At 47.6% G+C, this 25,472-nt stretch overlaps 1 protein-coding gene across 1 annotated transcript; it reads right to left on the reverse strand.

The window, feature by feature from the left end:
- Positions 1-8,553: 8,553 nt before the first annotated feature.
- LOC119111381 (uncharacterized) lies at positions 8,554-23,349 on the reverse strand. Its single transcript, XM_037235194.1, has 5 exons — positions 23,333-23,349; positions 19,178-19,244; positions 16,243-16,332; positions 12,582-12,769; positions 8,554-9,608 (listed from the first exon to the last, which is right to left on the reverse strand). Exons 1-5 carry the CDS (start codon positions 23,347-23,349, stop codon positions 9,485-9,487), a joined length of 486 nt encoding a protein of 161 aa, XP_037091089.1. The 3' UTR covers positions 8,554-9,484.
- Between the last annotated feature and the right edge of the window lie 2,123 nt (positions 23,350-25,472).

A 25,472-nucleotide genomic window follows, 5' to 3' on the forward strand; every position in this document is an offset into this window, starting at 1 on the left:
TGTTTTTTCTCACGTCACGAAATTGTTATATGCGCATTTAATTCCGCAACCGGTCACTTCGTGCGGGACTAAGAGGCTTACGGCCGTTGGGCCATGATGGTATGATACATCTAAAGACGATCGTGGGTCAGAGCGTGAGGGCAAGGTGGCATCTGCCTCATTCCCCACTTACAGCCAGCGCCGGAAGCCTTCACCGGCACAGACACGCTGCCGATAACGCCCCGAGGCCGGCTGCTAGCCTAGGCTTCTCGCAGATTTGCCAGTGATCCGCATCGGCCACGTACAACGCCAGTTGCTGCCACCGCCAAGGCAAACACAGCTCCGGGCGACGGGGCGAACGGGCTCCTCCAGTCCGGCCCTGGCCGCCCGAGCCGATCGTAAATCAGTCGCAGCCAAATACCAGCGCGTTATGCACCGGCCATTGGCTGCGGTGGCCTCCAACGTCACGGCGTAACTTCTCTTGCCGGCATCGTTTTAGTATCAAGCGATAGCTCACATGCTGACCTGGCGGTCTGATCGTGCCCATGCCATTGCGTCATTTGCGAGTGATTTAAGCTTGAAAAGAGCGGTGTTATTTCTCTGGCATGGAACGTTTCACTCACTGTTTTTTTAAAGTAGGATATTTCCAGTTGGTGAAGGATGTCTTGCCGCCGCTAAGATAACAGGTGTTAGGAGAAATGTGGACTAAATATAGCAAAATGGTCACATTGACAAGAAGCCTATGGATGGTGTTCTGGAATACATATTGCTTGTTTGCTTTTTTAGTGCCATCTGTTATTAACTGGATTCATTGTTCCTACCTTATATGAGTTAACCATGACACTCTGTAACATGGCAGCATTGTATGAAAAGTCGGCGACGGGTATGACGGATCAGGTCGCTCACAGCCTTCAGCCCAAAACATATCCCCGGGGAAAAATGCGATATCCATTCAGCGTTGTCCGGGTGCAAATAACGGTTTAAATATGGGTACAAGAATAATGTACATCGTTTTCAGATTTAGAACTCACGAAGTTGCAAAACAGCGACACAAATCGATGTTGAAATAGCGCATTCGAAGCTTATGTCAGAAGTCAAGCGATGAACACGTGACGAGCTCTTAAATCGATCTGATGTTTATGTATGCCATTTGCGGTCTAAACAAGCAGATCTCGCATGAGCCATGATGCAATAATTCAGATCATACGTTGTGGTCCTAGTCTGACATATTTCATGAGTGATAGTCATCCGCACTTAAGTATTCGGATGTTCGAAAGAAATGATATTTTCAATGCAAATTAGCGCCCAGGAAAATAACTATCTGATTGGGCCGCGGAAAGAGGGCGATAAAAACATAAGCAAATATTTTACGGTCCAATTCAGAATCCGAGCTAACTGATACTGGTCGTGTTCGAGGAGACAACAAAGCGCATCAGTTACAGCAGATTTCTGAGCTTCTGGCCACTCGGCCGCTTCAGGGGCAGGAAGCGGCGGCGATGCACCAAGGTCAGGATAGCCCGGCGGTACACCAGGAGCGCGATACATCTCTTTGCCTCAACGATGGGAGGTGGCTTCGGCCGTGCCGGGCCGTATCCAGCTGAGCATGGCTGTGACGCGGGCGCAATCACGCGGGTAGCGAGGACGAGCGACGCCACGGCCGGAGAACACCAGGCAGATCAGCTCGAACCGGAGCCGGACGTTGAGCATGGCTGGTGGGCCGTCCGGTCTCCCTGGCTCGAGTCGCGCCCGCCGGCGGCCAGCCCCGCGCACAGCAGCGTGACGGCGGTGTTGCGGTAGGAGCGGCGACAGACGGCACTGGAGATGGTGAGGACGTCGACCTCACGCGGCACGGCCGACTCCAGGCCATTCTCCGAGATGCGACCCGTGCGACCCTCGTTCTGCTCTGACGTCGGCGAGGCCAGGCAGACGGGCGACACCCAGTTGACGCACGGCGCGGAGTTGAGCGGTCGGGCCAGCCGCACCAGCGCCAGGTCGAGGGCGTATGTGGTTGGCGGGTAGTGCGGGCCAGCCGCACCAGCGCCAGGTCGAGGGCGCGTGCGGTGGGCGGGTAGCGCGGGCCAGCCGCACCAGCGCCAGGTCGAAGGCGCGTGTGGTGGGCGGGTAGCGCGGGCCAGTCGCACCAGCGCCAGGTCGAGGGCGTGTGTGGTGGGCGGGTAGCGCGGGTGCGGCAAGATGAACTCAGCCGGATGCCATTGCCTCGCTGGTCGGTGCGGTGCTCGCGGACCAGCACGCACATGCTAGCGACAATGGTGTGGTGTACGCTGTGGGTGGCCGTCAGCACGTGGTGGCTGTTGATGATGACGTCGTCGCAGAACGGCTGCCGGCCGCTGGTGCTCACCAGCGCCGCCTGCCAGCCGTACTCGGGCACCTCGGTCGGGCGCGAGCTGTATGCGTTTTGATGTTAATTAGCGGACAGAGGCATACTGTCAACCCTTGTGCACATAGAAATACCCTATAATGGTGTTCTTGGTCAGCAGTTTTGGGAACTGCAATCATGAAGGCGAACTGCCAAAGATGGCCTCAGTCTACATCATAGGCTCAAAGCTTGTACGTATTAGTCCTAAAGGTCCATAAAAGTTTCTTTCAGTTGCGCCTCAAACATTTTTACCCGGACAACCCGTATCGGCGCCAGCCATAATCCAAGATGTATTTGAACTCTGCCAAGAACAGTATTACCGTCTGCAGGGGCTGCGCGGCAGCTCGCGGGTCGGCAGTGACGCTCCCTATACCGCTCTTGCGAGAGTAGCGTCATCTTCGCCATTCACGACTTCGGGCGACGTATTTAGTAATTTGCGCCTCCGCACGTTTAACCTAAATATCATCATCATTAGTGTAGATAAGTCGTTGTTAAGCATGTCATCACGTTCAGGATTATCCATTGTTTCAGACTGGGCTGACAGGCGTTGTAGGTTTTGTTGTATTCAACTGTTAGGGACTATTCACTGCCGTCATATACCTTTCTGTTTATATCACTCGGTATTGTAGCGGACAAGCAACACGAACACACAGATGGAACTAATACGAGAAGGATAATTCCTGTCTGCACGGGGTGCCGTAGTGCAATATTAGGCTATGTGTCTAGGATATCAAAGTTGCTGGGTTCGATTCCCCGCGGTGCCTGCTGTTCATGCCAAGGTGAAAGGCAAGCGGCGTCCCGTAGCCTCAGCAGCTCGGTATGTCTTAAAGCCCCGATGGTGGTGAGAATGGGCTTGAAGCTTGCCGCGAACTATCCGCCAGTCATTCACGCATCATCGGTGACCCGGAAACCGCATTTATCCGGAGCAAGTTGCATGCATCAACTATGAATGGACAAATGCCCCCTCTTCCTCGGCGGAGCCACGCCCGAGAGCCCGCACAAACTCCGAGGAGAGGTGGCTGTGCGGGTTGAGTCTCAGTAGCGGAGGGAGACCAGAGACCTATAGTCTAGCCCATCGTTGTCCAGTGTCCACTATCATTCACCCGATAACCCCGAGGTGATCACAACGGGCCGAAAGGGGTATAATCCGAACTAAGCCAAAACTCCACACAATTGCCTTTCAACGTGTTTTGATGAAGAACTAGGAAAGGAAATGGAAAGTAACATTTGGTACAGGTTATGGCAATTCTAGTAGTATAGAGTATAGAGAATGTAAGAGTGTGGTCACTTAACACTCACTGTGCGAGGGCCTTCAGACGCCCTCCTTAAGCTTTTCGTTAATAACTTTTGAACGGTGTTGGGCGCGGGGCTGGATTTCCGAGTGAATATCACTTTGCGCGTGTTAAAAAGTTGACGTTTCTGGCCTCGACCGTTTTTGCTGTATGGCCACTTTTTCGTGGTCAAATCCGTGACATTTGGCTCAAAAGTGACTAATTACTCTTATTTCTGCAGGTAATACCCTCCAAAGGGGATTTCTTGACTCATATTCATGCCTCTATGAGTCCTAAGTGCACTGCTATCGTTCTGTTTACCGGCAAATTCAGAACTTACTTAGGCCAAGCTAGGTAGAACTTCGTTCACAAACACATCTGTGAACAGATGTGTGTTTGTGAACAGATGTGTCGTGTGGCCCTTTGAAGGCCACGCGATTTAAACCTTAAAGGCAATGACCTAGCTGTGGGCGTACTTAAAAGCATGCACTGCTGAGACCTCAGGACCAGTTACGTCTAACAATAGTACCGGGTGGAACCACTGCAGTACCTTCACTATATCGTAAGGAGATTAGTGTTATTTTCGTATCCAAACAACACCTTCCATGTTTTGTAACAGTACTGACTTTCTTTCTTGGTAGCCCCAGAGTGTAGCCCAAGTCTTCGACAGCTGCAGTTGTCACCGCTCGTGACTGGCGAGCTGCCCCGCCTCACGCTTTGACGTCACTGGCGCCATCCACCTGGCTCTCATCAGATCACGAAAGATGGAGACAGATGACGCTCCAGTCTGCGAGTTTCCAGCTGCGCAGAATACGCCACTGTGGGGTCCTCCGGACACGACTCATATTGCGCAACACATCACAGAACACACACGTAGAAAAAGGATATATCATTGCGGTGAGCAGGGAAATTATTGACATTTTCGAAAGAAAGATTTCGTGAAAACTGGACCCAGATCAACTTGGACGCGTCTGATCTAACCATAAGTGAAAAGTGCATAAAGATGGCATATTCTTCTTAATGGTACATATCTAGCGTCTGTGCGTGTTCGCATACGCATGCGTGTACGACTGCGTGTGTGTGTGCGCGTATATGCTCATGCATGCAAACGCGTGCGCCTATGCATGTGCACGTTCAACAAATCTGCTCTTGTGCCGTTGAGCCAGCACACAGCGCCACTGTCGCTGCCAAGTCAAAGGGCGCGGCTGGCGCATAGCGAATCGCAATTTGAAAGGGTCCCGCAGGCTCCGCGCGAATTACACAACGGTATAATTCAAGAAAGCCTGGAGTCTTAAGCCCTTTATTGAGTCTGCAGACAAGGCTGCAGCCCCAGCGCCGCCGTACCGATGCGCAGACATGCAATGGATCTGGTCCGCCTTTATTATGCATTACATACAACGTCATTTCCTGTGACACTAGTATAGGTGCTGAACAACAGGCATGTCGCTCCGGCTCGCTGCAAACCCTAATTACTTGGCCAAAAGACGAGGAGGGAACAGCTGTCCTAGAGCGTTGAATGCATACACACATGCATGGTACAGCGTGGCGTGACCAGAGAGCATCGACAAGTCAATCTCTTTTTTTCAGGATGTAATTAAGGATCCGCAAAATGACTTGCTGTCTGAGTAAATAAATTAACCAATATTTCGCCCTTTCGAAGCGCGCGATTAGTGAGGCAGCAGACAGTCATTAGTGCTGGCTTCAGTAAGCCGGACAATAGTGATGGGGAAATAACGATGAACGTCTTTGGGAGCAAAGAAAGGGTTTTTAACGAAAGGTACCCACAATGTTTCTTTTTAGTCGAGCGTGTGCGACAGGATGGTTGTATTGTTCACACACTGGTAAGCAAATCACATCGCTTCAAAATCAGCTTGCCTAGATCTTGGCCTAGATCAACCCTGCCTAGATTTGCGAAAAGTTTGTTTTCAGACACATATTTGACACAGCTATAGGCTTTTCCCGATTTTCCGAACTTTTCCAGCCGCCAAGTGACCAAAATTAAACATCGAACAGAACGATCCGTTCGCCACGTCGACATGTGCACCTTTCCGCATTCGAAAAAAATGAAAGTGATGTGGGAGTCTATTACTGCAGGTTCCTAAGCTTTAAGTTCACTTGAAGCAAGCACGCAAAAACTACTGCGTGACTGAGCGAACAGAACCGCAAGTGAGACCACCGGAATCTCGCAAGAGTCTTAACAGCCAAAACTCATAAAAAACGGACCGGATTATTATCATTGCAGGTAAAATTCACCCCGATTGCGCATACGTTACTCAATTTCATCAAACTGACTTCTGTCCATTTAACTCGCCGAAACATATAAATTGTCACCAGTTTAGGTCGATGGTGATCGCAACTAAAGATCTGCGAGAGATCTGAACATTCTGCGTGAATACTGAAAACGATGAATTGAGCTATCCGTTCCTAAAATTTTCAGGCCTCTGGATTAAAGCCTTAGGAGTAATATGCGTAACCACACTTTTAAAGGGGGGTTTGTATGTTGCAAATGGTCTCATAATTTAGCCGCCAATAACACGTGCGTAAGGACCATCCATAAATATTGTCAACTTAGCACGACACAACGAAAGAAACGAAACAACGCTGGAAATACTTGTGAAGCTCCATCAAATAGTGGTCCAGGAGTCTGCCTCCATAAATCCTATATGGAGCAGCCATGCAATCCAATGCAACCGTCACTGGCATTCGTTGTTAAAGGGAGTGTACCACCTTTGGTGCATATTTCAAAAACATGCTTTAGTGAAACCTCAGGGCTAGCTGCGCCTAATAATAACCGTGGGTGCTGCCATTGTAGCATCTCCAAGGTATCATGAGAATACTTGTTTCAATTATTTTCCAGTCGAAATAACGCTGTTAACGTTTTGCCACAGCACCACGATTTTTGATTGGCACAGCGGGCGGCTAGCCCCATATGCCAGAAGTGAGGTTCGTCAGTGTCACTATGGACCATGTGAGAATCTATTTCCCAGAGCCAAAGTGCGTTTCGAAATGGGCGACCGTGGTAAAGGTCACAGAGAAAAATCGAAGCCAAACTATAACATTTCGTCGAGTTCGCGTGCTAGTGGCCTCATGCTTGTTTTCTGTTTTCTCTGAATAGTGTTTCACGCTTTCGTTGCATTTATTATACGAAATGCTAAGTGCTTATGCTAAAATGCTTATTATACAAGCATTTTGACGTATTAGTGTATCGCCAATATTATGGAACACAAACGTTAAAAAAGCATGGTAGATGAAAAGCAACATCTTTATACTGGTGAGGATTTCGATGAGATTGCACCCACCGGGGCGGCTACTTCAAATCGAAATTCTGAGCTTTCCAAAAAGATTTCGAGAAAACTGGTACTGCCGATCAACTGGTCGAGTCCGGTATAGTACCAATTGAAAGATATATATAGTACTAATTGTACTAATTGAAAGATACCACAAAATGTGGCATAAACTATGGAAAAGGGTGCCTAAGAAAAGTGTTGCAAGTCTCTATCGAACCGTTCAGAAACCACATCCGAAAAACTGATGCGCACTTAAACCTTACCCCGCACACAATGGGATCAGGTTCTAAATACGTGCTTCAGACGCTACCGGTTGCAAATTATCTCACTGTTATCTAATACGCACCGTGTCTTATCGCAACTTGTGCTGGAACACATGCATCAACTGCATGCAATACAATTAGTTTACTCGAGGACTGGGTTTGGGCTCACTGAAAAAGCTCAGCTCAATGAGTAGCCAGTCATGCTCCATGTTGTGTAAAGCCATACCACCGCTGGTGGTAATTCCCAAACTGACGGGCACGCGGTTGTGAGCCCGGCACGCTGTCCCAGCTATATGCCGGCTTGGTAACGTCTGCGAATAAACGAATAGATATTTGGATCGAGACATCCAATCCTCGATCACACCCGAACCTTGATTACGGGCACCAAAATAGGCGTCAAAGAGGTGTCAAAGTGGCACCGTGCTTTGATCGATCACGCCCGTGCCTCGGCACTGGGCTCCTCGACCACACCCGTGCCTCGGCACTGGGCTCCTCGACCACACCCGTGCCTCGGCGCTGGGTTCCTCGACCACACCAGTGCCTCGGCGCTGAGCTTCTCGACCACACCCGTGCCTCGGCGCTGGGCTCCTCGACCACACCAGTGCCCCGGCACTGGGCTCCTCGACCACACCGTGCTTCGGCGCTGGGCTCCTCGACCAAACCCGTGCTTCGGCGTTGGGCTCCTCGACCAAACCCGTGCTTCGGCGCTGGGCTCCTCGACCACACCGTGCTTCGGCGCTGGGCTCCTCGACCAAGCCTGTGCTTCGGCGCTGGGCTCCTCGACCAAACCCGTGCTCCGGGGCGGACCTTCAAAGGGAAATCACGAAAAACTATCGGCCACGTAGCCAGCGCCCGGCGACGCCAAAACAGCATCGCGGCGCTGCCGGACATGCGGCAGCAAAGCCGATCGAAGTGGGCTGTGTTCGCCCGCGGCGCCATGGACTGTGACGTCGCTTGAACACGCGACATCGCGATGCAGCCGAATCATGACGGGGCGTGATGGGCACCGTCACACATCCCCCGCGCCCCCAAATGTTCAGGAATCGTTTCCGCCGAATTCCTGCGCATATTATCGGCCTAGCTGAGCGCTCGTCACCAGGTAAACACCAGCTGCAGACATAGCGACGGGCCACGGCACGTGCCAGCCCCAGACCTGGCTGGTGCTGGGAATCATGTCGGACGGACTGAGGCGGCTCAACCCTGTTCGCACCAAAACACTTGTCTGCGGGAGCTGTACAAATGGAGCACAGGTGTCAGAAAGGCGGGTCGAGCCCGCATGAAGACGTGAACAGTCGTCGTCACTTCAGCGTGCTTAGGTAACAGAACGTGTCTCACAAATCGCACACCGGTGGAATGAGCCATCGACGCGGGTGGTGTTTCTATACAGGCCAACGGCTTCAAACGCATTGCACACATTCAAGAAAACAACATCAGTGCGTTGCGTTTCATAAGAGGACGAAGCGTGTCAGCTTCACAGCGCACTGATCTTCAAGAACAAAATACCTAGCCCAGCAAAACACACTGTCTTGGACACCAGGACACAACACAGCCCTAGGCTAGTGGAATACCATCGGCTCGGGGTGGTCTGTCAATGAATGAATAGTCAACTGCAATAGACCACCACAGGTTTGGTAAACGTGAACATTACACGTAAGTTGTTGAGTGCATTCGCGAGAAACAATATGCATATGGATAAGACAGCAGTAATAGCCTCGCTCCCTGTAGAAAATGCCAAGAGAATGGAGAGATAGATGCGTTGCTATTTCGGCTTCATGCCCTGATCAAAACAAATATCAGTAGTCTGATATCTTACTACTGTGTATGTGGTAGTGCGCGGTCTGTGATCTGACTAAGGCCACAGACAAGTAGTGGTCAGACAGGCAGACAGACAGACAGGAGTGGGTGAGTGGGGGAGTGAGATAGGCAGACACATGGGTAAAAGGCTTCCTTTTTACCATTTGTGCCCCTCAAAAACTGATGGACTAATATTTTTTCAAACAAATTTTGAGGAAAACTATACGTTCATGTGGGCTACTCGACGCATTTTGCATAAGTACATCGGTATATTAAGTGATACCAGACATCGGGCAAACCAAAAAGGAGATCGGCAAATGTAACCCCTGCTTCTGTACGGTGTTTTCGTCGAAGGAAGTGAAAATTTTAAAGCGATAGGCCGCTGCTGCTTTATTATGACAATGCTGGTATAGTTCCCTACCGCCGAGTCCACGATCGCAGTGTGGTCGTGAGCAAAGCCTTCTGCTGGCACCTGTTTAATAGCTGGCTTGTTTTAGCGAATGCTCTGCTATTTCAAGACATTTGCTTGATGCGGCAGCATTTAATGGACCGCCAGCGGATGTCTTGGTCCTGTAGATCGTATCTGAACGAGAAAATCCCGGCAGCCTCCGGCAGCTGCGGGCATTGGAACGGCCAGCTGAAAAAGGCACAGAACGTGGTTAGAAGTGGGAAACATGATCAACCATGGCATGTTTGCTCATAGTAACACGATGTAACAAAATTACAGGCTTGGGATGACACTTGAGAGAAAGAGTTAATTTTGATCTATGAAGATGTTTGGGGCATTTCATCTTTTAACATTCTACGCCACATTCACGCATATCTAGGCAAAAGCCAATTTTCCCTGAATTGAATAACTCTCATATTGCCAGGTGGTACAGTCCACCAGTCAGCACAATTATGCATCCAATGAAAGAAGCGAAATTTCCGAGCTTGATCGAAACTGACTTTGGATTTTCATTAATTCGCGTTGGTGCTACAAAATCAGATTAGGTGCGGATCATGAATGACATCATACCTTGCACCCTCACAGCCACGGATATTAGCACGACCAACGAACAGCAGTGTGCTCGAACACTGCCGAGGGTTCAGCTCCTCAACTTTGGCCGTCGTGTCAGGAGACTGGACTTAGCAAAAGAAATCGTTCGACTCAATTCAGCAATCAACGACCACACAACAAGGACAGTATAAGAATCATGGACCTAAACACTTTCAAAATGGTGGCTCTCCGAGTTCGAACGCGTATAGAACAACCGGAGCAATGCACCTTTGGGATTTTGTTCAGGCGAGGACACCATAAAGCTATCACCTTGATAACGTCTACGGTAACGTTGGCTTAAGTACATGAAGTTCTACAATCCCACCCCCTTCGAGGAGCAGAGCCCCGCTCTTCAGAAGTCAATTGAAGCCCATTCCTTACTTTGGGCTAAGCATATTCATTAACTATGAGGTCACGACCCAAGTCCGTTTCCTACTCGGTCGACAGGTGAAGTAAGTGAGTTTGTTTACAAAAAGGTCGGTGCTACCATAGCAACACACAGCAGCGGTCGGTGCGCTGCTGACGGTCTCGCAAGTCCGGCAAGCATGCAGGCCTCGATCTCTTTTGGACAGTGTGATCGATAATAATGTATTTAGCCGCAAACCACTTGTCAATAACTGTTATCTAATTGGATTGACACGCGCCCGGGTGGCCGGTTGGATACTATTCGCTCGGGTGGGGGCGGAGCGCAATTTCACCCCCTGAGATCCCGGGAGCTAAGAAAGCAAGGCACAAAATTAACAGGGTGTGTTGAGTGGCACGTGATCTCACTTAGGCCAAAGGTTGAAGTTCCTGGGTCATGATATGCAGGTTAAAGAAGGTCAAACAGGTTCAACTTCCAGGTTGACCTCCAAAAGGTCCCCAGAACCTCGATATCTGTTCCAAGTAAAATTGCCCATGCTCCTTAAAGGTCAGTGGTCTTGTTTGAGCTTTCATAGGTCACGGTGACCAAAATAATGCAATACTGATTTGAGTTAAGCATTTGAACAACCAATAAGCATTATGCTAGGCAGTGTGTTCCTAAAAACACAATGTTCAGTTCGGCCATTTTAGGTCAGTGATCTCTTCTGACCTTTAAGATGTTCACTGAATGTGTACAATGCGTTTCCTGTTAGCAACAAAGTCGAAATGAGCACCAGAAAGTACCCCGCACAGCAAGCTCCAGTGGTAAGATTGGTTGGTTTTTACCATGGTCTGACCTTTGTACCTGATCCTTGGTCAATGGAATCTGTTTATTCAATTGTCGTGCTGTCTACGAAAATATATCAGAGATATATGCCTTTGTCTAACACTCCGTTGTTACATCTGGTTGAACGATTCCCTAGCAATTGACTTTATTGAATTTATGGCTTAACTTTGACCTGTCGTAGGTCAGCGACCTTACAAGGTACATCTAAATTGTTGATACCAAACGATCCGCTTTCAACGTCCATAGCTGTGAAAAAATGTGGCGCGGCTACGCCGCGCCGCACGGAAACCATTCCGGAAAACCTTTCATGGGGTCGAAATGACCCCCACCTGAGGCCATGGTGAGGCGCGCCATTTCTGCACGCTATATGTATCCATGGGTTGGACCAGCTGTTAGTACTTGGCCCATATTTGAAATTACAGACGTTCTCCATTGGCGTTTATCTGTAACACCACTCCATTACAAGCGCCCCGGGCCGAAACTCAATGAAGACCTGAGATCAGCGTGGCGGCTGAGTCGGCCACGGTGGCTGGGTGGCTCGGCGCTGATCACGTGGCTTCAGCGGATATGTGTCTTGCCTTGATTGGCCGAGCGCGGGGCGGTGCCGGGTCACGTGATGTGATGGGTTGGCGTGGGTTCGGGTGGCCGGGCCGGCGGATAAGACACGAAGGGCGGGGGCGGTGGGGTGGGGGTGCTTCGGCATGTTCATGTTGTGTACCCGATATTTACGGCGATAATTTTTCGCTACCATGATAATACGGCGGCATTATTAGCCGTTCCTAGACCCCACGTACAATACAAAACTGCAGAAATAGCGTGTGTCAGGGGAATCGTTCTGCCAAAATTGATGAGGAGAGAATGATTGTTCGGATCGTCAATGAACGCCCTTGTTTCTCTATGCTTTATTTCGCATTTCATTCATTTCGTTATGTCTTATCTTACGCGAACGACCACGGTTATTGTTCGGTAGAACACCCGTATGCAAGACTGAAATGAGGGGGAAAGGTCAAAGGTTTTTACTACGAGCTACAGCAGGTACACAATTTTGTTTTTCAAGGTAAAACGGAATGTGGTATGTCTTTTATCTCTACACTTTAACTTTTCTACACCGGACTGCTAATTTCTCCGAGCACGAGGCTCGTGAGAACGCCACTGTGGCACAGTAATCCTTTTACAAAGGAAGGATGCAAGGAGGAAACAACACAACAATGATTCATTCTTTTCAGGTACGTTCCGCTCGAATACACACATAGTTCGCCCAGATCACTCGATTCCTGGGCTCGCAACAGAGAAATAAGGTGTGCAGGGAATAATGAGTTACGCTGCTGTTCGTAGTGCAGCCCGTCCTAACGGTGTGCAACGTGCATACATTTATGACTCACCTTGAGTCGTCGGAATTAGGAGACTGCATTGCTGCTGCATCCGTCACAACTACCTCGTCACAATCATTACGATCAACCATGTAGGGAGCTTCCACAGCAGCGCAGTGGTAGTCTAATGCTCTGTTGAATCTCGCATCTGGCGAAATCAGTGTGACGAGCACATGGTCGACGTCGCACTCGTAGAAACTCTGCAAGATGAGGATAACACAGTTGCATCGCAAAGGGGATGCTCCACATTTGACGAGATTAAAGCTAGACAACACAATTTCTATGTTTAGTAGATATGCTCCTCATTACATCATTGTTTGATTGCCAATTGACCGCAAATTGACAGAGAGCCCATTGACGACCGTCTTATCTGGAAGTCGTGCACACGAAAGCCAAATATCAGCAACTCGACAATCATATTTTTCTCGGCCTTGATTGCTGAGTGGCCAATGGAATGGCAGGATTTGAATGATGTTATCATGGCGTCGTGGATGTCCAGGTGATCTTGAAATCGTCTGCTCGAAAAAGTATGTACATCTTCGCAGGCGTGTAGCTCAGAAACTACACGGGTTTGGATCTTAAGAGGGGCAGGGTTGTAAGCTGCACCGAATGATCTCAACCCTGACTTTTTTGCCGGTCATTTGCCATTGTTCGAACTTGACATAGAAATAAAACACGATGGTAACTATGGTTTGTATGCTTCAGATTTTTAGAAAAATGCCAGGTCATCGACCTAAAGTCAGGTCAAATGTCGCTATTTTGCATAAATGATGCAAGTTTGTACGTATTGTGTAGTTTTGGTGTCGTTTATCAGAAAAAGTATTTACTTACTTACATGCGCAACCATTATGTGACCACAAATCATATGACCCTGGCTTACGTCATGACCCGTCTCTGTGGGTGCCTTCGGCAAAGCAGGTGCTAAGGTCAAAATAGACAGTGTTTGAAGATATTCTGGACGCAGAATTCGAATATTCCTCTGGAAACGTGTTGAGATAAAATTATGACGCGTTTTGAGGACACGTTAGCTCGTGCATTGTTACACGATGTCATTTAAGGTCAATGACCTATACTGCCAGTAGCGGAGAGGCTAGATGAACGAGGACGACATGTGTAACCACCTCGTTATCGTGTTTGTCTGTGAAGCTGATGACGTCTAAGTTCATGCGGCAACGTACCTGTTCTCAGTTTGCTACAAACACATTGTCATGCGTCGATGGGACTCTATATAACGTAAACATCAGCCATACGACCTTGAGTGCATGCAGATGTCCAATACACTATTTTTGAGCACAAAAATATTGTGCTAGTCACATAGGCCCGTTTAGCACCTTTTCCTGCCTTTCACTCGGATAGTTTATCAATTTCGCCTAGGCTGATCTCAGATAAGCTCTAGGTCACCCTAAAACAGTATTTTAGTTTCTGGAATACTTTCGTCCCACACCTACATCTAATGAAATAAACTTAGTCAAAAAGACATTGCGAAGAAAAGGATTGTTCTTTTACGCTACCGGTCGTCAGTTTTGAACAGTCGCCTGATCTGACCTGACCTATGTGAGAGAACAGAAGTGGTGGAAATGGATTTCCCACAGTCTTTACGTTTATTTTGTGTCACCGATAATCTCCTGGCGCGTTAACATAGGCCTTAACTGCATGTAACGGAGCTCCCGTTTTTTGCCTTTCGAGGCCTTCGGTGACCTCACATTTGACCTAAGGTAAAAACTTTGGGTTTATTCTTCATGATTTGGCAAGATCTTCAAAGAACTGTATCCTTGTTTTCTCCTACGGCGTTTAGAAACTGGACATCCCGGGGGGGAGGGGGGAAGTCAACTTCCCCCGGCCGAGTGCGGGCTGACACCTAAACCCTCTAGTTTCTGAGCTACACACTGCTAACGTGTGCATCATATTTTGTGCGGACTGTTTTAAGGTCATTCAGGAATGCATACCGTCATAGAAACGCCATTTCAATCTTACTACCCCATGATCATTATGTGTTCAAGGCCAAAAAAATAAAATTGTCGAAACGTCGATATCTGGCGTTCTTGAGGACGATGTCCCCGTATGCGGGACGTCAATTGGCTCTCAACCGATGTTGTACAGGCCGTGCGAATTTCAATCACGAATCATGTGTTGTGTTTCACAGTGCAAGAAGTTGGATAAAAGTCCTAGTTGTTGCGGAAAAATACATCATCGAATTAATCAGATGCCGTCACAAACGAAATGTGCAAGAAAAAATACCTTAAACGCACGGATAAATATGCACAAACACCACAAGAAAAGCCAAAGCACTAGCGTATAAAGATATTTGGTTCAGCAAACACCTCCAGCTCCACTACGGTCACCTCTCGATTGCAGTAGTCGAGATTGAAATGCTGCAAGTGAGTGCTAGAGGAGCAATCTCGAACTACCAGTTTGGCTGCACCTCAACATCATGCAAATATTTCATGAAAACATTGGTGCAATGAAGGTATGTTTAGTAAATGGAAAAATGTTGTTGCCTTCAGCAGTTTTTTCATTGAAAGCATACCACTAAGAAAGCATACTTCATTATGCTCGATGTTTGCTTCAATGTGTTGGAAAAAGAGGCATTCGCTATAACTACATTTTTAATTATCGCTGCTAGTTAGAACACCGGCAATTTCGCACGGCTAGTTTGACAGCAACTCATTGTCATGCAAGAATTTCCACGAAAACAGTGGCGCGTTAAAGAGAATGTTTACTGAATAGAGACATTTTGCTGTCTAAAGCAGTTTTCCCAAGTAAAGTATGCCAGTAAGTGGGCTTAGTTCACTTTTTATGTTTGCTTCACTATCTTCAAACACGAAACCTTCCCTATACCTGCTGTTTTTGATAAGCACTGCTAGTTTGAACATCAGTACGGCATTTCCCTTATTGCCAACAGATGGTGCTGTAACCTAATGTTTCAAGTCATGAACATGTGATGGTTATAATGGAGCATGGCTAGCACGTATCGCAGAGCACATGACAGTTGGAAGTCTTGCATTCGGTTCCAGCATCGTCTCCCTAACACGAGGGACGTGTCCCACTGGTTCCGTCTGATTCTCGAGGCAACGTCACACCTAGGACGAGCATGACATGAAATTGCTTAATTCAAATCCGTGGATGCAGCTCCTTATGACCCAATAACTACGCCATTGGTAAGAAAAGTCATTCAACCCAACTCCTCCTAGGGATGTTATCAGTAAACTCTGGGACCTAATGGTTTAATATTTTTGTGCATACATTATGATCCTCACTGAAAACAAAAAGTACATCTTTGACGATGTTCCCTAAACATATACACAGGGGCCGTTAATGAAATACGTTACGAATCCTTGATCATATTTCAACCAACTTTCCCTCCCCGGTTATACGCTGCTAACGCTGCGCGAAAAGCTAACAGTGGTTACGCTATACTAAGCGCAACGTTTCAAAATAGGCAGCGTCCCTTTGACGCCTTGCTGATTAGGAGGTGCGAAAGACAGACGGACGGCTCGCTTGTCACGAAAGTAAGCCAACAGTATCCGGCCTTAAGGTTTCGAAGTATCTGAAAGAGTGACATGACTGGCAGCCGTACTCATGCGCAAGGTCACGCGGCAGACGGGGCAACGTCGCGTCGGACGTGACAGGCATTCTCTTAAGACCGCGCGCGTATCGGGTATGCAGGACATACCGTGCCCTCGGTGGGATCCACACGGCTGGCCTTAGCACCGATCACTAGGTCCGGCAGAGAGAACTGGGCACATCTGACTGCGTCTAGATCCTGAAAGCACAAATACCGCCATCAACCAAGCACCGTACCATCCACCACCCAGTTATCCACATGCAGTTTCACCGTACCGGTGGGGTGACGAACTATTGTCATGGGCCCGATTTAACGCATACATAGGGCTAATCTGTTAGAACACTTCACGGGTCATGTATGCTCACGGGTATCCATATGGAACAGGCATCGGGGTGCGTTGGCATACTGTCGAGGTTGGGAAAGGAGAAGGCAATATCAATGACATGTGGCACAATTAAAGGAAACCCTTCACGCTGGCACAGCTGTGAGCTCCTCGCGAAATATATCAAATCACGATACACGGTCGGGTTCGTCTTGGTGTATTTGCTGTTCCAGTATGAACCGTGGAAAAACGCTCTCTTACGAGTGCTTCCTCACTTTTTCGTAACGCTTGATAGAGGACCAGGGGGGGGGGGGGGGGGTAAAGTGTACTTTTGGCGCCGACCAAATTTTTTAAGGAAAAATTGTCGACAGTGGACAGAAATAGAACAGAACATAACAATTGTCCGTGCCCCATAGCGTCATCAGCAATCAGCCTATCACCGAAACTCTTTCATCACTGCAATTTTCGACATCGTGCACATAACCGAAACATTCACCCATACACTGCCCTTGAACAAATGTCTGGATAAGTGCTGCTGCTAGGAAAGCAGGCGCACCTGCCCTAGACTAATGAGATAGCCCAATCACAACAGGAGTTTTCCTCCACCTTCGGGACTTGCCGGGGCCTCACGTTTAAACTCGATCTACGGTTAAATTTGCTTTCGCTCGATTAACAGAAACAAAAAACAGCGAACCATCTCGATAGCCAGGGCAGCAGGATGCATAGCAGATCTGAACCAGTAGCAAGCGGCACTGGGAATGACGTCAGACATAGGGGCCCCTACCAGGCCATCCCATTTACGGAAATCACGCTTGCGCTTCGAGCCCCACCTCAACTGTCATCAAACTATCCACCTCACCATAGGCATGCTCCAAGCCTGGCGTGTCACGCCAAGTGCGTGCCAAGCCGTCTTCATGTTCCATGTCATTTCATTACATGGTTTTGTGTATGTGAACATGCAAACCTGATGTTTGGTTTCCAGAAAAAATTGACCTGCAACGTGGTCCATTGGGGTCAATTAACAACGGGAGACTTCTTACCAACCACGAGATCTCGCTAAAGGCAGTCCCCTTTTGCGATTCGTTAGGTTGCAAACGTCAGGGAATCCCCCTTCCCCCCCCCCCCCTCCCCGCTTCCACCAGTCCGCTTTACAAAAACCGGCGAATCAGGGTAAAGGTTAAGGCTGTTAACTACCATCCTTTTTATTTATTTTGTATATGCCGGTGTAAAAATCTGCATTAGCTATGAAAACATAAACTGCTACAGCAAAATCACACATTTCATTACCAACATCCAACACTTGGTAGAAATTCAATCAGCAAGCCAAAACCGCCCCATGCATGCCAGTAGTATGCAGAACTAAGGTTATCTGTGATGTATGTGATATGTAATGCAGAAGTGTCAATTCAAATCAATTTCTGGGGCACTACCCAATATCTACGTTGGGTTGGGCCCCCTCAATGATGATTCCTCCCCCCCTCTCAGCTAGCATTTCTAGCTGAAAAAATACACAGAAATGAGAGAATAAAAATACAAGAGAACAAAAAATATGAGTGAAGAGCTAGCTATAACAAAAAACATCTTCTCTGGACTTAATATGTTGGCCATTATCCATGGGTTGCTATCCCCCTCTAAACATTCATATAAATTGGCACTCCTGTCATTATGCCACCACCACTTGTCGGGTTGGGCGCCCTCAATGCTGATTCCTCCTCCTGCCGCCCCCACCCCACCCCCAGCCAGCATTCCTGACTGGAAGATAGCAAAAAAAAGAATATGAGAAAAATGCTAACTATAGCACGCAACCATCTTCTCTGGCCTCTGAGGACAATGTTAGCAAAAGCAGTAATGAAGCATACCATATTTGCATCCATGCAATGTCACGCTCACAAATGCAAAGAAAATATGCACATGAATGAGCACTGCAGCATGAGTGACTTGTAGAGCTTTGCTGTCAGAGTAAGGGTGCTATTATCACTCCACTCCCCACTTGCATTGCCTCATCATGGCCTACCTCATTGGGCATCATCAATTTCCAGCGGCCAAGATTCATGTCACAAAGAGGTTGAACGGTGAATAACTGTTAAAAAGCTATCAAAACATTGACAAAATAGTTGTATTCCAAGCAGGGGCATAGTTTTTTGGGGGGAAAGGTTAGAAAACAGTGAGACATTATGCAATGTAACTCAAAATATGAAGGTCTCCCAGATCAGCACACCTCTTTACAAACTTAGGGGGGGGGGGGGGGTTGGAGCTTTGACCTGAATAAGAAGTAAGAGCACCCCGATTTGAAGATCTTGGTGACTGGTAACCATTCTCAATCAGGACAAGAACAAAAAAGGTACAAATTGGTATTTCTGAGCAACTATGACCGTCTGTTATTCTCCCTCATGAGGAGTGTCATCAGACTCCAACATCAATCCATGGTTCTTTGAAAGGGAAGAAGGCTGGTTGTTTGTGACGGCTTCAGTGAGTTAACAGCCTTTTTGGTGTCTTGAAAAGGCGGTTTAGATAATCACAGGTCAATTCCTACCTTGATCGGATAATCCCACCGACTTACCCTGATCTATCAATGTCTCTCGTCGCTGAGGACAAGGTGTTGGATCACGGCACAGCCATCGAAGTAAACAAGGCCAGAAATTAAACACTGGGCAGGTGCCCATGACACTGCAATGCGAATGCCACTTGCAAAGTTGCAGTGCATTGAAAGCCACCGCCCACCTCAGATTGGTCGTATGGCGACAATTGAAACACGCCATTGCGGCCAGATGTATCCCCATATCTAGATCTTTTTCAGCATTTTATACTGTCTAGTTCAGGACTCTGGGAGTCGGCTGTTAAAAACAGTGGATCGGCCGACCAGCCGGGTCATAGAACATACACTGATTTGTCGCCGACCTGTCGCGGAGTCGGTCGACAAACTAAAAATCATAGGACATTTTTGTTGCCGGGTTAGAATGAAACCTGCAAAAGATACCAGGGTGCCGTAGAGCACGGTAAAGTCTTTACGGAAACGTTTGCTTGTGTTGTGTGATGAAATGTATTACGATTGAGGCGTAATATCTTTGTATAGAGACATCATGCCATCTTCTGCATGTGTGCTGTATTTTTTCGTCTTGGCCGTCACCAAAAATTTGCTGTCCAAAAACATTTTGGCACCAAGCTTTGTGTGAATATATGCATCTTTTTACCGCTCTTATCCAAGTCGGCAGATTTTAATACCCCTGTAGAGGACGACGAGAGACGTCAGTCTACGGTTCGTATCGATTTCGTAAACCCGATTTCGCATTTTGCATTAAGGGACGTAATCCGGTTTAAAACCGAATTTCAACTCAAATGAGAACTTTGCTGAGCCCGCTCTGGATGACTGACTTAAACTGAGTGTTTCCCATTCATATGGGGTTTTGAACTGAAATAGCCATCTTGAAGACCTTTCGGTGCTGTTCATAGTCCTAGCGTTCTTAATACCTAACCCCCTCTAGTTTCTGAGCTACGCGCTGGCGAAAATGGGAAATATATATCGGCAAGGTTATTTCAAAGTCACTTTGGCATTCATGACGTCATAATGTCTTTCAAACCGTGTCAAGTCGTTATTTGAAAATTTTAAGCTACATCACGCTGTCCAGGGGCCCTATGCTGATTCTTGGAGACATATATAGCCACCTACAGGTTATTCTGGTCGTTAAGGAGTGTTTCACGTTGCCCTTGATTTCTTTGCATTTTCTCGGAGGGCCCTGCGCTGTTGCTGGACCCTTCCTGCTAGCGTGCCGAGGCACGCTTGTCAATCAGGGACCTTCCACGGATTCTTTCCATCCGCCAGATAGGCTCTGTGGGCTTAAGTCGAGGCCCCATATGCTAGCCTACCGGGGTATTCTCGGTTGCTAAGGGGCCGTTTACGTTAGTAAACCTACCAACACACTTGCGATAAGCTCATGGACCCTCTACAGTGGTCTAGCGTGTTTCGGCGCTTCCAATGCTGTCATTTGCTTAGAACCTTACGCTCTTGTCGGGACCCTTTACGTTAATCTACTTGGGCACACTCGGTCGTTCGGGCCCTTCAAATTGGGCCTCGGGTGCTTTTTATTTGAGCAAATGGCCTTACACTCTTGTTGCAGGCCCATCTGTTAACCTGTTCGGGCACGCTGGGTTGTTTGGGGGCCTTGCACATTGGGTATTTTAATGTACGCCCCACGCTATTGCCGGAGCCATCTGATGGCCTGCTCGGGTACACTTTATCTTTTTGGGACCCTCCACACTGGATCTTGGGTGCTTCTTATTTGCATGGGGGCTCAACGCTCTTGTCCGGGGCCTATCTGATAGCCTGATCGAGCACATTCGATCGTTCGGGGTTCCCCTACGTTGGGTCTTGAGTAGGTCCTGTTTGAATGGCGCCCTACGCTCTTGTCGGCAGAGGTGAAAAAAACTTCTGATTTACCGGATGTGGTAGGTGACAAAAACTGAGACTTTCGCGAGCCAATTGGTGACAAGATCTCGAAGCTGAAAAAAAATATCAACAGACCAGGGCATATCACAACAGACCATCCCAGCTAGTTCAAACTAAAAGCTAAGCATTTGTCTGTACCCGCTAACACTCGCAGCGTGAGCATGTATAGAACACGTCTCAAAACGTTGACGTTGCGCTGCATGAGCAAAGTGGGCCATAATTTGCTGCCAAACATAGCAGCTTTAATCAGGATAGTTTTAGTGTGTGTTATATTTCTGGCCCCCTGGGCCAGAAGTATAAAACAAGTACACTGATATGCATTGTATAATTAACCGAACGCCCTGCGTCACCGCGTGGCGAACATTCTGCCCACCTGTGTCAAATGGCACGACGCTTTAAAACGCAAACTGATCACATTCGTCGCAAGATACTGCAGCCAGCCACAATTCTTGCCAGCCGTAAGAGTTGGCTAACTGACTAACACTGATATCATTATATCATATCAGTGCCGACGTCACACTTCAGTGGTGAAACAGTGCTTTTCCCATGGCCCTCAGGCCATTGTCTTCACAGATGTTTCAGTCAAGATTCACCTCACATAGTTACAACAGTATTAAATACTAAGTAGCTAGGTTTGTTGCTAGTCATAAGAATTGTGGGTGGCCGCAGTACCCTGTGACGAATGTGATCAGTTTGCCACGCAGCGTTTTAAAACGTCGTGCCATTTGGCACCGATGGACCGAATGTTCGCCACGCGGCAACGCAGGGCGCTCAGCGCAACGTTGTGGACTCCTGTTGGTTGTGGTCATGTCGCGAGAAGCTGAACGACTGGAAGAATGTAGCTAATAGTCAGTTTTTAAGGTCAGAGCGCTAAAGCGCCCTGCTGATCAAGAAGGATTGCAATTTGTGGATACCTGAGCTGTAGCTGCAGAGGTAAATGGAAAATGTTGGAGAGACACATGTCATGGATTCATCCGGGACTTCCTGCTGCTGAGAGGAACAGTGGTTTTGAGGTAAGAGGCCGAGAAGTACTGACTACACATACTGACTACAGATACTGACTTCACATACGTCATCACTTTCATCGGCCCGCTGGCCGCTCCGTGTTAGCCGCACGGCTGACGTTGCGAGACCAATGAAACTGCACCGCCAGGCGTCAGGCTTAGTGTTTCGAGGACTGGCGAGCATGTATCTTCAAAATTATGTTACAAAACTGTTCTCACAAATCCATTCTGATTGACGGTTGAACATTCCCAGACGAGAATGGCTTGGCCAAGTTAATACGAATTACTGGCCCCAGTTCGAACTACGATCTACGTTCAGGGACAATTAATATTCCTGTAGAAACACGAAAAATTTGGTGAAACCTCTCATGTTATCGGTTTAGAAAAGTTACCCTGAACCACAGTATATTATTGGCCCCACGAATTATTCCATGCCGCCATTTAGCTGACGCCCGCTTTCTACAGATTCTTGACTTCAACATGCAAACAGAATTACATATTTGGATAGCTTCTGGATTACGTTTCAGCCCAAGACGGTAAAAATAATAAAATAGGGCAATTGTGCTGCTCGAAACCAAATGACTTATATCCGCTGATATTTCTGGAGGGGGGTCCTTTCACCATCAGAGGGACCTTTGTGAGCCCTGTGCCCCCCTTACCAGGGCTCTGTGTGCGCCCTGTGCGACCACACAGTGTGAACGAATTTACGCCCCTTTGGGAAGGTTTCTTAGACAATTCGACATTGGGATTAGAATTACAACTAAATCCTGAGGCCTTGGGCTACGTATTAACGTCAAAACAAGATGAAGGACGGACAAAACCTTTTTCCACATGTTTCTTCACCACAAAAACATCAACAGAACTCTTATTTTGTCTTCAAACGGTAGGGGCCAGTTGCTGACCTATGACGTCCTTGTTTACCTTTTTAAGAAATACGTAGTCTATGGTAGTTGACGTTGATTGAGAATTCCAGTATCAAAATGATCTGAAATTGACCTTTTCGTCATTTTCATCTCCTAACGGCCAGCTAAATTCACTGGCATGACACGACCCCCAGCGACTTTTTGTTAAGAAAAGGCACTCGGGCGAAGATTGGATGAGTAAGTATATCAGATAACACATCCGGCAATGACATCGAGCCTGACATGGTGTGGCTATATCTGACAAAATGTCAAGATGTAGAGAAATAAAATAGTATTTGACATAAATTAGTCATCATGGAGTACTATTGCACTATATAAGTGTGATATCTCTATGCCTTTTCTTTGTCGAAGCATCAAGGCGAGGGGTAAACTATCCCCCACCGCACGCTCCCGAGGGCGCCTTTTCAACCGGGCACTCGGATGTGTGTCAACATCGGTTTATGAACACGTGATATGCAGCCTAGAACAAATGATAACGTTGGTGGGGTCGAGGGCATGTACCCACCTCCCCCACACTGCCATAAGCTGGGTCGTCCTTCAGGCCCACCATCACCATGTTTTGTGCTGGATCTTCTAGGCAGTCCAGGAAATATTCCCCTCCGACTTGGTATTCATTCTGAAATTTTTTGACGTATCTTGGCGGACTTGATGCTGGAAAACACCCAAGCAAGATTACTGCATGTTTTTGTTGTTGTTTTGCCATTATGGGTACACTGGCACGGCGCTCGACGGAAGCACTAACGATGGTAAATATCTTACCGTTTTTGATTTGCCTTAATTCTCAAGATGATCTTACCCGTCGCGAGAGAAGACCAATGCACTAGTTATCGCTTTTAAGACTCTAAGCAACTGCAAGTTTAAATAATCAATGGTGAATAGTGCATGTTGTATCGTGACGGTAAGTGATCCGAGGACATAAACACACTTCATTTCATGACATTGCATTTCAAGTGATTCAAAACCACGCGTCACTTCTGTAAGCAGCTGCAAATTGTTCTGAAGGGTAAGGAGACAGATGTATGTATTGCCCTGGAGCTAGATGAAAATAAAGACAAATGAATTGGGGTCTCAAAACAGGGTTACTTACCAGAGGGATACCATTGCCGCTGCATGACGCACGCACACACGCACGCAAGCAGGCAGGCACGCATATACATATATATATATATATATATATATATATATATATATATATATATATACGAGTTTTGGTGTAGCAATAAATATATTTTAACTTCACGGGACCCATGGGAGCAAAGCACTTTTTGGCGGCACTCGCTATGACGGCACTTGAGTCAATACGCCAAGATTTTTTATCGCCGACCGAATTTCTGCAGGCAGAAATTGGGTCGGCAGCCGGTCGGTTGGTCGCTCTGCCGCCAGCATTCGGGCAGTCACTCTGCCGCTAGCAGCATGACATAATACCATATGACATAAACTGACAATGACGTCCATGCCCACAAGCCCCATCAAGAATCAGCGTACTACCGAAAGCCTGTTTCATCACTACAGTTTGCAATATCATGCACACAACCGAAATGCTCATTTATGCAATGCCATCCGACTCCTGTTAGCAAAACTGCTGCTGCTAGAAAAGCAGGCGCACCAGTTTTAGACTATTGGATCACCCGATCACAAAAGCAGTTTCTTCCACCCTCGAAACTTGCCTGTACCTTACTTTGAAACACGATCCACAGCTGAATTTGGGTCCCTAAACTGCGAAACAGAAAACAAAAGACCTCGATAGCTAGTGAAGCTGAATGCATGGTAAAATTCAAACCGATGGTAGGCAGCACTGGCATGGCATGCAGTACGCGGGCGGCTCCTTGAGCCTATGTCCCTTATGAAAATAATGCGGTCGTCTCGAACTCTACCTGAACGGTCATCGAATTATCCACCAAGCCTTAGGCATGGCCAAAGCCGGACGCACTATGTGCTGCCTGGTGGGCGCCTTTAACCGCGACCCAAAATACAATTTCTTAAAACTGTTGAATAGCATCACATCGGGCTGCTAGTTCCTCATGAATAACATACGATTTAACAGGAAGGGACCGATGCGATGCCCACCTACCCCCCCCCCCCCCTACCATAGGTTTTCACATAAGGTTTTCGGAGGTTGCCAGTCCGGCATATTTTGCAATCGCGATCAAATCTTTGGCAATCTCTGGCGCATCCATATTGGTGATTTTTCAACATGATGTGCTCTATTCAAAACCTTTGAGCTTTTTCGATGGGTAAATGGCTGAGCTCGCATTGCTTTTAGCTGTTGGCCTAACGTTTTCTGAGCAGCGTTATCATTCTTGTACACTGGTGCTTGTGTTCTTAACAAAGTTCTAATGATGATAGCAGGACTTGACCGCGGGAATATCCGGAATGTTCTGAGGCTCATGCTATGTTGTGGGGTCTCATATCCGTGATAATTAAATTCATAACCTAAGACTCAATGAAAAACCTTCCTCATTAGCCGCCTGTGTTTTGTGGGTCCGTTAACGTAGGACCATGCGTCGAGTGTCGGGATATGGAAGCTTAAGTGATTTGTTTTGACACGTTTTTAGTGGTAGTGTCTGCACAGACGCTACGGATTTTCTGAACTCTGTGACTTTATTTATAAACGCACTTCTGCCCAGTCTTGCTTGACGAAGTTC

Source organism: Pollicipes pollicipes, unplaced genomic scaffold (genome assembly GCF_011947565.3).
Source record: "Pollicipes pollicipes isolate AB1234 unplaced genomic scaffold, Ppol_2.1 Scaffold_7261;HRSCAF=8764_pilon_pilon_pilon, whole genome shotgun sequence".
Classification (NCBI taxonomy): domain Eukaryota; kingdom Metazoa; phylum Arthropoda; class Thecostraca; order Pollicipedomorpha; family Pollicipedidae; genus Pollicipes; species Pollicipes pollicipes.

What these genes read in the sequence shown, in the direction of transcription:
- LOC119111381 (XM_037235194.1), bottom strand. An exon ending in CGCCATACGACCAATCTGAG is followed by an intron (nt 16,333 to 19,177) that starts GTGGGCGGTGGC and finishes TTGTGCTTTCAG; the next exon opens with GATCTAGACGCAGTCAGATG. An exon ending in TGGATCCCACCGAGGGCACG is followed by an intron (nt 12,770 to 16,242) that starts GTATGTCCTGCA and finishes CTCATCTTGCAG; the next exon opens with AGTTTCTACGAGTGCGACGT.